An 11,788-nucleotide genomic window follows, 5' to 3' on the forward strand; every position below is an offset into this window, starting at 1 on the left:
AAAAAAAAAAAATGGCCCCCAGCTAAAGGTTAGCTAAAGCTACAGCCAAATAGTCTGAGCTACCAGATGGTTGAATTATTATATTGAACAGAGGTCAAATTCAAATGTTGGTCTAAACATGAACTCTTTAGCGCCACCTGAGGGCAGTTACTGAGCCCAGCTTCAGATTCTCAACCATCTAATTGAATAAAGTCGTACAGAGAGAAATTCCTGCCCCTGCTTTTAATATTAGCTCCATTTAATCAACAACATTTGTCCGTTCGTCTCATTGTTGGACGCAGGAGTGAGAAGCTGCTGCAGTCTGTGAAGGTTCTGAAGTGTGGAGCTGAATTAGAGGAGAAAAAAAGTCCAAAACAATAAAGTCTTGAAAAACGTCCCTTAGACCCTGAGGGACACCAACATCACACCGAGGAAGACGGAGGTCCAGACCGGACGTTGGACAGAAACCTGGGTCAGATCTGAGCTGCAGGTCGAAGAAAAACCTCAGACGAACCAAAAGGAAACGCCTGACCTCTGACCCCTGACCCCTGACCCCCGGGTTAAAACAAGTGTTTAAAGTGGTCAGAGGACGAAGAAGTCCTACCTAAACTCCAGTGGATTTCCAGAGGTGAACTCAGAGGTGGACCAACAGCTGCTAAAATCACTGGTTTTCTCTATGAGGTTTGGTATGGGAGACTGAGCCTGCAGATACACTGGTGGTCACAGCAGATCCTCTCATCTTGTTTCAGGGTTCGGAGTTCTTCACACAGGTGTTTCAGTCGTTACACTGCAGCCGGCCACAAGGTGGCGCTCCATATGCACAGTAACGGTGCTGTTGTCCTTTTGCACTTGTAGCACGTGGAAGCAGCAGGAAGTTGACCTGAGCGACCAAAGGCACTGAAACGTTCTCATCTGGACTGTTTATGTTCAACATAGCGTGTTTGCATGAATCACGCGGTTGTGGAACATCTGGTAATGGTTAAATCAACACACCGACACATTAAAGTCGTTGTTCAGACGTTTGTTTCGACAACGTCGTCTTTCTTTCATCTGCCGTCCAACACATGTTGATGTTAAGACAACAAATATTTACAGTTTCCCTTCATTTCTTTCATGTTGGCACAGACGCCTTCAGAGTTCTGCTCCGTCACAACAAAGGACCAATCAGATCAAACCCCTTCAACTTTACCACGAGACGCAAATATCAGAACACATTTGTTAAAGACAGCTGAAAAAAGACAACGTTAAGGCAAACGTGAAAATAACAAAAAAGTAGTTTGTCAGCATACGCTGCTTCAGTTCTAGAGTGGTAAAAAGACCAAACCTCATAGAGAAAATCAGAGATTTTAGCCTCTGTAACAGCTGCTGCCTCCATCACTGATTGTATTTTGTGAGTTCACTGTTTTGAAATAATCTGTTCAGACTTACAATAGTTGCTAAGATGATGTGATTTGGTCACTATTGTAAGTCTAAAACTATGTTTTACACAAAGTTTCCACAGTGGTGTGCTAAGATGTGGGGGGGGGGAAGGGGGGGTTAAATTATCCAGGGAACCTCACGTGGAAAAGTTCCTAATTTACTGAGAAAACTCTGAGAGTTCTCCGAGTGGATCAGCACCAACAGCAGGAGTGGATCTGAAGGTCTGAGCAGCGGTGGAAAGGTCTGCTGCTTCATCAGGATCCATGAGGTCGTCTGTAAATCAGCTGAGTCATGGTCTAAACCTGGGCTGAGTCAGTGGAGCTGGAAGTCATTACGACATGGAGTTTCCACTCCAGACTCACACCGTCAGAGGCCAGGCATTCAGATATGTAACATTCATACCAAGGGATCAGAGCACGGACAAACCACTGTCCCTCACCAAACCTCAGAGAGAAAATCAGAGATTTTAGTTCACACCAAACCTCAGAGAGAAAATCAGAGATTTTCTCTCTGAGGTTTGGTCTGACCCTTTTTTTGGAGTGATCCTGATTTTTGTTCATTTAAAAAAACAAAACCCATTTTCAGTTTGGCCTGTAGAGCAGAGAGGATTCTGACCTGAACTTCACCTGGTCCAGACACCATCAGCCCTCACTGGTACTGATTTAACCATTTACAGTTTGACTGAAAAAAACACTCCCTGTACCAAGTGTTTGTTAAAGCTGTGATTGACTGTGACTGTGGGGGGTGGGAGGGGGGCTCCTCCTCCTCCTCTTCCTCTGATGTCCTCATGTGAGGGGTGAAGGCAGTGATTCCTCCCTGACTTCAGGCCTCTTGTCTCTCCCTCCCTCCCTTTGATGGCTTCTCTGTTGTTCCTGGACTCCTATTGGCTGACTCTGTGTTCTCACACCCCCTCATGTATGTTTGGAGGTGGTGAACCTGGAGCTCAAGGTTCAAATTACTTTTTTTTTTTCTTTTTCCAACTTTCAGTAGAACATTGGCTGTTTTAAAGAAGGATCTTTTTTCTGTAGTCAATCCTCGATGAAGGAAAACTCAAACGTCTCCGTTCTCTGAGGAACATGAAGGAACAGAGTTCTAGAACGATGAACCTGAAACTGAACGCTTTGGCAACGAAGCAGTGACCTTGAATACCTGTCAAATGTGTCAGCTGCAGGTTCAAATCTGACCACAAGAGGGCAGGAAAAGGTTCCATTTGAACGTGTTTCTGTCAAACACAAACATCAAAAATATTAAATATTTCAATATATGAATATATAATGAGTTTAAAAGAATATTGTCCAAATGACCAGAGTCATCATCTTCTAACGGAGCAGCTGCAGAGAAATGAGTGAAATGAAGAAGTCGTAAATTCATGTCGTAAATGCACAGCACGGACCTCAAAGCTCGTGCACGTGGACGACGCAAGCACTTTTTCTGTGTTGGCTGTTGGTCAGAGGAGGAATGACACGTGCAGAGTGGTAGAGTTTTGACGGGACGTTCAGATGATTTGCGTGTTCTGGACGTCTTCTCCTCCTCCTGCTTCTCCTCCTCAAAGCTCTGATCCTGAAGAACTGCAAATCCTCAGAGAAGGAGAATTTTCCGAGGAGGTTCTGATGGTTATGTCGGTGCTGACAGAATTATGTTCTGAGAGGCTTTAAGTTGTGACAGCTCACTTGGAGCGTCCAGACGAACCAGAACTTTTTCACTGTCTCTGTCTGCTCCTGAAATAGTCACTGTTTGGAACTCTTTCCTTCACTGGAATGTTAGAAATCAGTTCTAGTCCCAGAATAATGTCGGGACTCCAGAGACAGTTCACACAGACAACCACAAGGTGTCTCCAACAAGGTGAGGATTTGTTTCTGACAAAATGAAGTCAGAAATGATGTCAAAGGAAGTATTGATGTTTCTGACTCTAATTAGTCTAAAAACAATGACTGGGACTAACGAGACTTCTCCAGTAGGGGTCAGTGGTGTCCGTCTCTCCAGTGCCTGCAGCAGGGTTTGGTGGTACTGATGAAGGGGCTGATGGGTAATGGCCCACTCTGATATCATTTTCCTTCATTTTCTGTGAGCAGGGAGGAGGGGGGAGGATCGGGGGAGATTTTCCACTACCACACTTCACCTCACGGCGACCGCGTCTGGAAACATGATATCTACAAGAAAAAGAAAAAAAGAAGGTTTTCAGTCTGAGGAGCAGAGAGGAGTGAAGTCACTGACACTATCTCTGTCTGAGCCATCATCACACCTACACCGCCCCTGGTGGCTGAGCAGGAGGTGTTCACCAGTTTGACTCTGACCTGAGAGTATCTGCTGGTCCACTGCTGCCCCCTGTGGTCATGTTATGAAGCTCTGATGAAACGGTGTGAGGAGCAACACTTCAGCTGGTCCAGGCTCCCAACGTACGACTTCCATTAAGAAGAGATTGATTCCAGCAGCAGACGCTGTGTGTGTGTGTGTGTGATTAACGTGGTGCAGCAGAGACACAAACACATGAGTCCTCCTCTGTGGAATGTCCCTCATTTATTCACTGACATCATTTATTGACACTTTGTGAGTCGCAGTAAACCAGCAGCCCTGTTGTCTCCACAGATGTCTTCAAACACAGCACGATGGAGCGACACCTGATGGTCAAACTGAGGATGACAACAAAGACTGACAAGATGAGGTGTTTGAAGGTGAGCTAATGTTATGGTACAGACACCAGAGCTAACATTAGCTACTACAGTCCTGGAACAGACACCGGAGCTAACGTTAGCTACAACAGTCCTGATACAGACACCAGAGCTAACATTAGCTACTACAGTCCTGGAACAGACACCGGAGCTAACGTTAGCTACAACAGTCCTGGTACAGACCCCAGAGCTAACGTTAGCTACAACAGCCCTGGTACAGACACCAGAGCTAACGTTGTCTACAACAGTCCTGGTACAGACACCAGAGCTAACGCTAGCTACAAATGTACTGGTTCTGATTCAGTAACTAAGTTAAAATGTGTTTGTTTGAAATACTTTTTTTAGATTGAACTCAGTGACACAAGCTGACCACAGGAGGCAGCAGTGGACCGGCAGCGCCCTTGGTCTCTGTGAGGTAAAATCAGTGATTTTCTCTATGAGGTTTGGTCTGGCAGAGTGGTTTCACTAACTCCAGTTTCCTGTTTAAAAACTCTGTCTGACACTGAGTCAAAGTCTTGAACATTTATTTCAAACGTCGTAGACTGAACATCGGGTGTTTTATCAACACATTTGTACAAAAGTTGATGAAATAGTCCGACAAACGGTGAACTAGTAAATCCTCAGATTTAAGAGCTGGTTTTTCAGAACTTTTATTTCCATAAATGACACATGTTTTCCTTGAAACAAAAGAATGAGATTCATCAAAGTAAAATCTTAAATCTGGAGCCTCAGCACCCCCCCCCCCCCCCCCCCCCCGTCCTGAAAGACTTATTTGGACGTCAGCTGTCAGACCTAAACATTGACACACACACACACACACACACAGTGGAGCAGGCTGATCACGACCCCTGTGACTCTTTATGACCTGTGAACACAGGTGGCGCTGTTGTCCCTCAGTGTAGAGATGGACCTGAACCTTGAAGCTGAGGATAATAATGATTAAAATACAGAACCTCTGCAGGTCACAGCAGGGCCAGACACCAGGTCAAAGGTCAAACCCGTAGCTAGAATACATTTAAAGGAAAAATATAAAAAAGTAAAATATATTAAGTACCAGCAGTCACCAGGTGAGGGCGGGGTTGCAGCCGGGACAGTTCAGAAATGTCATTAAAATGGAACAATAGTTCTGAAAAGATGGCTAAAGTTTATTAGCTAAACGTTAGCACAACCGTAGGCCTCCAAGAAGTTTAACTTTACTGAGCTGGGAATTGAACCACTGACCTTCTTTCAGAGGGCAACAGCACCAACCACTGTGCCACCGTGTGGTCGAGGTCTGGATTAAAAGTAAAGACCCAAAAAAGAGCCTCAAACAGAGAATGTTTTTCATTAGTTGGACAAATGTTGGCGCTCACGCTGAGATTTCTTCTCCCTGTGAGATGGACGGCGCTCCCACCGCCTCAAACCACTTTCTGTGAATCGTAAAGTTCGGACATTTTGAACCCAGATGCAGGAATTTACAGCCTCGTTAGACGTTTCTTTCTTCAGGAGTCAGATTTCTTCTTCATGTGTCCGATCGGTGCAGAGAGGACGTCAACGCTCCTCGGTGCGTTTCAGTCACGAGTGGACCAACCGCGGGTTAAGGACCGACCCCAGGGTCAGAGGTCACAGGACCATAAATCGTCTGAGATACAACAGAGAGAGCCATCGTTGACCTTCACAGCTGCAGCTGAAGAGTCCAAACGTCTGCCAGAGAAGAAGAAGAGTGGAGCTAACAGCAGCTTCACCTGCAGCGACTCAAACTGAAAACCTCGCTGGAATCGGACCAACATCAGCCCCAAGAGTTCAAAAAAAAAAAAAAAGGCCCCCAGCTAAAGGTTAGCTAAAGCTACAGCCAAATAGTCTGAGCTACCAGATGGTTGAATTATTATATTGAACAGAGGTCAAATTCAAATGTTGGTCTAAACATGAACTCTTTAGCGCCACCTGAGGGCAGTTACTGAGCCCAGCTTCAGATTCTCAACCATCTAATTGAATAAAGTCGTACAGAGAGAAATTCCTGCCCCTGCTTTTAATATTAGCTCCATTTAATCAACAACATTTGTCCGTTCGTCTCATTGTTGGACGCAGGAGTGAGAAGCTGCTGCAGTCTGTGAAGGTTCTGAAGTGTGGAGCTGAATTAGAGGAGAAAAAAAGTCCAAAACAATAAAGTCTTGAAAAACGTCCCTTAGACCCTGAGGGACACCAACATCACACCGAGGAAGACGGAGGTCCAGACCGGACGTTGGACAGAAACCTGGGTCAGATCTGAGCTGCAGGTCGAAGAAAAACCTCAGACGAACCAAAAGGAAACGCCTGACCTCTGACCCCTGACCCCCGGGTTAAAACAAGTGTTTAAAGTGGTCAGAGGACGAAGAAGTCCTACCTAAACTCCAGTGGATTTCCAGAGGTGAACTCAGAGGTGGACCAACAGCTGCTAAAATCACTGGTTTTCTCTATGAGGTTTGGTATGGGAGACTGAGCCTGCAGATACACTGGTGGTCACAGCAGATCCTCTCATCTTGTTTCAGGGTTCGGAGTTCTTCACACAGGTGTTTCAGTCGTTACACTGCAGCCGGCCACAAGGTGGTGCTCCATATGCACAGTAACGGTGCTGTTGTCCTTTTGCACTTGTAGCACGTGGAAGCAGCAGGAAGTTGACCTGAGCGACCAAAGGCACTGAAACGTTCTCATCTGGACTGTTTATGTTCAACATAGCGTGTTTGCATGAATCACGCGGTTGTGGAACATCTGGTAATGGTTAAATCAACACACCGACACATTAAAGTCGTTGTTCAGACGTTTGTTTCGACAACGTCGTCTTTCTTTCATCTGCCGTCCAACACATGTTGATGTTAAGACAACAAATATTTACAGTTTCCCTTCATTTCTTTCATGTTGGCACAGACGCCTTCAGAGTTCTGCTCCGTCAGAGTCGCAGTCGGAGAAAATCGTTGTTTTCTCTCTGCTTCAGTTTGGGTTATCGTGTTTAGCAACTTAACTCTAGCTAATACGTGTGTGTGTGTGTGTGTGTGTGTGTGTGTGCGTGTGCTCAACTTGCTGAGTGCTTTTTCCGCTGCTCATTTTAATCAGAGAGGAAATGTTTTTCCCTGTGACTCATTGGAAAACCTGATGTCAATTAGAGTTCACTCTGCTGAGTCAGCACCTCAGGTTTAGCCACAGACTGGACCGTGGACCCAGAGCCAACGCTGTGTCATGGTGGACGGCGTTGGAGACAGTTATTAATGTAGATGAACACAGTGTTTACACCTGCACGTGTGTGTGTGTGTGTGTGTGTGTGTGTGTCCTCCTGTCCAGCTGACGTCCCACACTTTCTTCTAACTGCTGCTCAGTGTTAGTCTGACGTGACCTCGTGACCTCGTGACCACGTGACCTCGTGACCATTGGATGTTGGTGATGTTGAAACGTGACACTTGTTGTTAATGTTCAGGAAAAGAAAACTGATGGAGTTGGTTGGAAAATAAACAACAACAACAAGCGAAGCTGTCGGCCATTTTTATTTAGTAAAAGTCGCTCCTGGTCTGTAGAGTTCAGGTCTGTAGACCTGTCTGGTACAGACTGACGCAGACTCAAACAGGAAGTACAGACTTCACCAGAAACACAGAGGAATTGAAAGAGACCCAGAACCCGGGGTACACGGGTCCGGAGAACTTGGTGCTGAAGGTGTGGAGGTGGAGCAGTGAGTCAGAGGAGACTCTGTAGAAGGACACGGTCCCAGCAGGAACGTCCACAAACACTGAGACTCTGTGGGAGACCACGGGCGAGTGGACGTAGGTCTCTTTCTTGGCGTGACGGACTGAGTAACCACGAACATCTGAGCAGCTCAGACTCCACGACTGATGACTGTGGCTGAAGGAACTCTCCGGACCTTTTCCTTTGCGTCTGATTTCTCCGCAGCTCACCGACACCAGAACATCTCCGCTCCACCGCAGCTCCCAGGAACAGCGACCGGTCAGGGCCGGTCTACACAGTACCTGAGGCCAGTGGTCAAACCTGTGCGGATGGTCAGGATGGGCCAGAGCTCTGGCCACGTTGGTCACCGACCTGCTGTCCTCGGACAGCTTCAGGTACTTGTTCACAGTGTTTGAGTCCAGCTCCAGTTCATATGAATCTGACGGAGACAAGAAGACACAGCTGATTGGTTATTGACTGGTGTGATGTCATTTCCTGTGCTAACCAACACTTACACTTCCTGACTCCTGGTAGTAACCTCTGTGGTCCACTGTGGTCCAACCTGGAAGAAGAAGACTATGAATGCTTTGTGTCCACTACAAGTTGAAAAACCAGGAGAAGAACCTGAGAATACCTGAGGGTCTCCAGCCTCCAGTGTGGACCATTCAGGCCATCAGACAGGACCTTCTGTCCGGAGTGTCCTGGATGGTTGTAGCTCAGGTCCAGTTCTCTCAGGTGACTGGGGTTGGAGCTCAGAGCTGAGGCCAGAGAAGAACAACCTTTGTGGGTGACCAGACAACCTGAGAGACTGGAGTGAGAAGTTGTGGTTTAGACCTTCACCTCAACGTCATGGCCTGAAGTCAACAAACCCAATCCTGACCTGAGGGTCTCCAGACAACAATGAGGACTCTTCAGTCCAGCACACAGCTTCTCCACTCCAGAGTCCATCAGGTGGTTGTTGCTCAGGTCCAGGTGTCTCAGACTGGAGGACTGTGATCTCAGGACGGAGGACAGGTTTTCACAGCTTCTCTCTGAGAGGTTACAGTCCCTCAACCTGAGGATGGAAACAGTGAGAAAAGGTTGAAGAAGTTTCTTCAGGACACGTCTCCACCTGTCTCCACCTGTCTCCACCTACACAGCCGTGGTGGAGGCCTTGACCACCAGCAGCAGCCTCAGAAGAGCCTCCTCTGAAGCTGAGAACTTCTTCAGGTCAAACACCTCCAGATCTTTTCCTGATGACAATAAGATGAAGACCAGCGCTGACCACTGAGCAGGAGACATCTTCTCTGTGGACAGACATCCAGACCTCAGAGACTGCTGTATGTCCTCCACCAGAGAACCGTCCTTCAGTTCATTCAGACAGTGGAACAGGTTGATGCTCCTCTCTGCAGACAGGTTCCTGCCAATCTTCTTCTTGATGTACTCAGCTGTCTTCTGGTTGGTCTCTGAAGAACATCCTGTTGGTGTCAGCACTTCTCGTAGCAACCTCTGATTGTCCCCCAGTGACAGACCCAGGAGGAAGCGGAGGAACAGATCCAGGTGTCCATTAGGACTCAGTAAGGCCTTGTCCACAGCACTGCGGTGCAGATGTCTCAGCTCAGGTTTGTCTCTGAACAGTTTGGGTACCAAGGATCTCGGTGGTTGCTCCATCAAGGATCTTGGTGGTTGCTCCACCAACAGGTTGACTCCAGACTTGATGAAGGTCAGAAGGACATGGAGAGCAGCCAAAAACTCCTGGACACTTAGATGGACAAAGCAGAAAACCTTGTCCTGGAACAGACCTCGCTCCTCTCTGAAGACCTGGGTGAAGACTCCAGAGTACACCGAGGCCTCTTTGATGTCCACTCCACAGTCCTTCAGGTCTGAGTGGTAGAAGATCAGGTTTCCTCTCTGCAGCTGCTCAAAGGCCAGTTTCCCCAGAGTCTGGATCATCTTCATGTTCTCTGGACTCCAGTGAGGATCTGCTGCAGATCTTTCATGGTACTTGACATTAATCAGTTTGGACTGGATCACCAGGAAGTAGACGTACATCTCCGTCAGGGTCTTGGGCAGCTCCTCTGCTCCTCCCCCTCTGGTCCTCACCACGTCTTCCAGAACGGTGGCAGTGATCCAGCAGAAGACCGGGATGTGACACATGATGTGGAGGCTTCTAGAAGCCTGGATGTGGGAGATGATCTTGTTGGCCTGCTCCTCATCCCTGAACCTCCTTCTAAAGTACTCCTCTTTCTGAACATCCGTGAACCCTCTGACCTCGGTCACCACGTCAACCAGGTCTAGAGGGATCTGATCGGCCGCTGCAGGTCTGGAGGTGATCCAGAGACGAGCAGAAGGAAGCAGGTTTCCTCTGATGAGGTTGGTCAGCAGGACCTGCACTGAGGTGGACTCTGTGACATCCGTCAGGACCTCAGTCCCGTGGAGGTCCAGAGGAAGTCGACACTCATCCAGACCATCAAAGATGAAAATCACCTTAAACTGGTCAAAGCTGCAGATCCCGGTGTCTTTGGTTTCAGTGAAGAAGTGATGGATCAGTTCCATCAGGCTGAACTTCTTCTCTTTCACCACGTTCAGTTCCCTGAAGCTGAAGGGAAAGATGAAGTGGACGTCCTGGTGGGCTCTGTCCTCAGCCCAGTCCAGGGTGAACTTCTGAGTAAGGACAGTTTTCCCAATGCCGGCCACGCCCCTTGTCATCACTGTTCTGACTGGTCCAGGTCTTCCAGGGGCGGTCTTGAAGAGGTCTTCGTGTCTCATGGGTTCTTCAGGTCTGTGTGGTTTTAAAGAAGCTGTTTCAATCTGTCTGACCTCGTGTTCATTGTTGACCTCTGCGGCCCCGCCCTCGGTGAGGTGCAGCTCTGTGAAGACCTGGTTCAGGAGGGTTGGGTTTCCTGTCTGGGCCACACCTTCAAACAAGTGTTGGAACTTGTTCTTCAGCGTTGATTTGAGTTGTCGTTGCTGAGCCGGAGCTCTGGTTCCTGAATGAACAAAGAAAGTTTTCAGTCGTTAAGATGTTCTCATCCATTTCCACTTCCTTTCACAGTAAAATGTTCTTACTGATCCCCAGATGGTCAACCAACTTGTCCTGCTTCATCGTCCTCAGGAAGTTCTCAGTGATCTTCAGAAAGGCCTCTCTGTTGCTCCTCCTCTGCTCCTCATCCTCACCTTCAGACACCTCCTCGTCTTCTCTCTGACTCTCTGAACTTTTAAGGTAATCTGGTCCCAGAACCTTCTGGATCTTCTTCAGCTCATTCTTCACAAATGTGATGATGTTCTCCTCCAGCAGCTGGAGCAGATGATCAGGTGAAGTTGACCTCTGGCTCTGTCACCTGTCTACAGAGGATCTTGTTCAGTCACATACCTTAAATATGGGATGCAGGTCCACTGCCTCCTGCTGGACACATGGACCGCTGAGAACCTCCGTCGTCTTCTGAACAGAGCTGTGGGGGAAAACAGCAGTAAGAAGGAGGAGAATGGATGTTCTTCACCCTGGGTCGTCCAGGTCAAGACGAGAACCTCAGAACAAAGACGCTGGCCCGTCAGTCTGGTCTTCATGTTGGACATCAGAAGTCCATCTTACCTCCCACCATCTTTGAAGGTTTCGATCAGGTCCATAGAAGTGTCGCTCCTCAGGCTGGTTCTCTCATGTTGTTTCCTAATAAATACAAATGTTAAAGTTGATTCTTTGTGGTCATGGTCTGTTGATGGTCATGGTCTGTTGATGGTCATGGTCTGTTGATGGTCATGGTCTGTTGACATTAAGAAGCCTTTTCTGACCTTTGACCTTCTCCAAAAGTCACAGTGAGATCCTTGGAGGCATCAGTCTTTATGGACACACAGCTGGGATTCGGCTCAGATTTGGACCCTGAGAATCTGTGATACAGACAAATAAACTACAGGAGGTCAAATACGGCTGACCTTTGGGTCTAGGACTGGACGAGGATCTCAAACCAGGATCTTTACCTCTGCTCAGTTTGTCTCCCAGATCCTTCAAAGTTAATGATATGCTCATTGGAGCGGCCACTTGCTACAGACACGTGGCTGAGTTCAGGTCCAGGTTC

The 11,788-nt window shown here is 47.6% G+C and overlaps 1 protein-coding gene and 1 long non-coding RNA gene across 4 annotated transcripts in view; one reads left to right on the top strand and one right to left on the bottom strand.

The window, feature by feature from the left end:
* The window catches only part of LOC103381312 (uncharacterized), a 17,974-nt gene extending 7,119 nt beyond the window's left edge, over positions 1 to 10,855 (top strand). The window contains exons 3-6 of one of the 3 annotated variants that reach the window (XR_003050063.1): positions 3,471 to 3,794; positions 3,985 to 4,070; positions 4,413 to 4,482; positions 10,771 to 10,855. This is a non-coding gene — a long non-coding RNA (uncharacterized LOC103381312). Of the gene's footprint in view, positions 1 to 3,470; positions 3,795 to 3,984; positions 4,071 to 4,412; positions 4,483 to 5,298; positions 6,625 to 10,770 lie in introns of those variants that run through there. The other 2 variants (XR_521785.3, XR_521786.3) reach the window with 2 other exon arrangements.
* LOC103381311 (NACHT, LRR and PYD domains-containing protein 12-like) lies at positions 7,544 to 11,782 on the bottom strand. The gene is made up of 10 exons (XM_017033475.2): positions 11,691 to 11,782; positions 11,505 to 11,600; positions 11,308 to 11,382; positions 11,089 to 11,167; positions 10,785 to 11,013; positions 8,872 to 10,705; positions 8,617 to 8,790; positions 8,371 to 8,544; positions 8,252 to 8,298; positions 7,544 to 8,175 (listed from the first exon to the last, which is right to left on the bottom strand). Exons 3-10 carry the CDS (start codon positions 11,340 to 11,342, stop codon positions 7,634 to 7,636), a joined length of 3,114 nt encoding a protein of 1,037 aa, XP_016888964.1. The 5' UTR covers positions 11,343 to 11,382; positions 11,505 to 11,600; positions 11,691 to 11,782; the 3' UTR covers positions 7,544 to 7,633.
* Between the last annotated feature and the right edge of the window lie 6 nt (positions 11,783 to 11,788).

The sequence above is a fragment of the Cynoglossus semilaevis genome, chromosome 7 (genome assembly GCF_000523025.1).
Source record: "Cynoglossus semilaevis isolate Cse_v1.0 chromosome 7, Cse_v1.0, whole genome shotgun sequence".
Taxonomy (NCBI): domain Eukaryota; kingdom Metazoa; phylum Chordata; class Actinopteri; order Pleuronectiformes; family Cynoglossidae; genus Cynoglossus; species Cynoglossus semilaevis.

Bases quoted from the DNA above. Each gene is read 5' to 3' on its own strand.
- LOC103381311 (XM_017033475.2), bottom strand. From the start codon at position 11,342: ATGGACCTGATCGAAACCTTCAAAGATGGTGGGAG. The intron at 10,706-10,784 runs GTAAGAACATTT...TTGTTCATTCAG, and splicing joins GGTTGACCATCTGGGGATCA to GAACCAGAGCTCCGGCTCAG. The intron at 8,545-8,616 runs GTCAGGATTGGG...TTCTCACTCCAG, and splicing joins TGTTGTCTGGAGACCCTCAG to TCTCTCAGGTTGTCTGGTCA.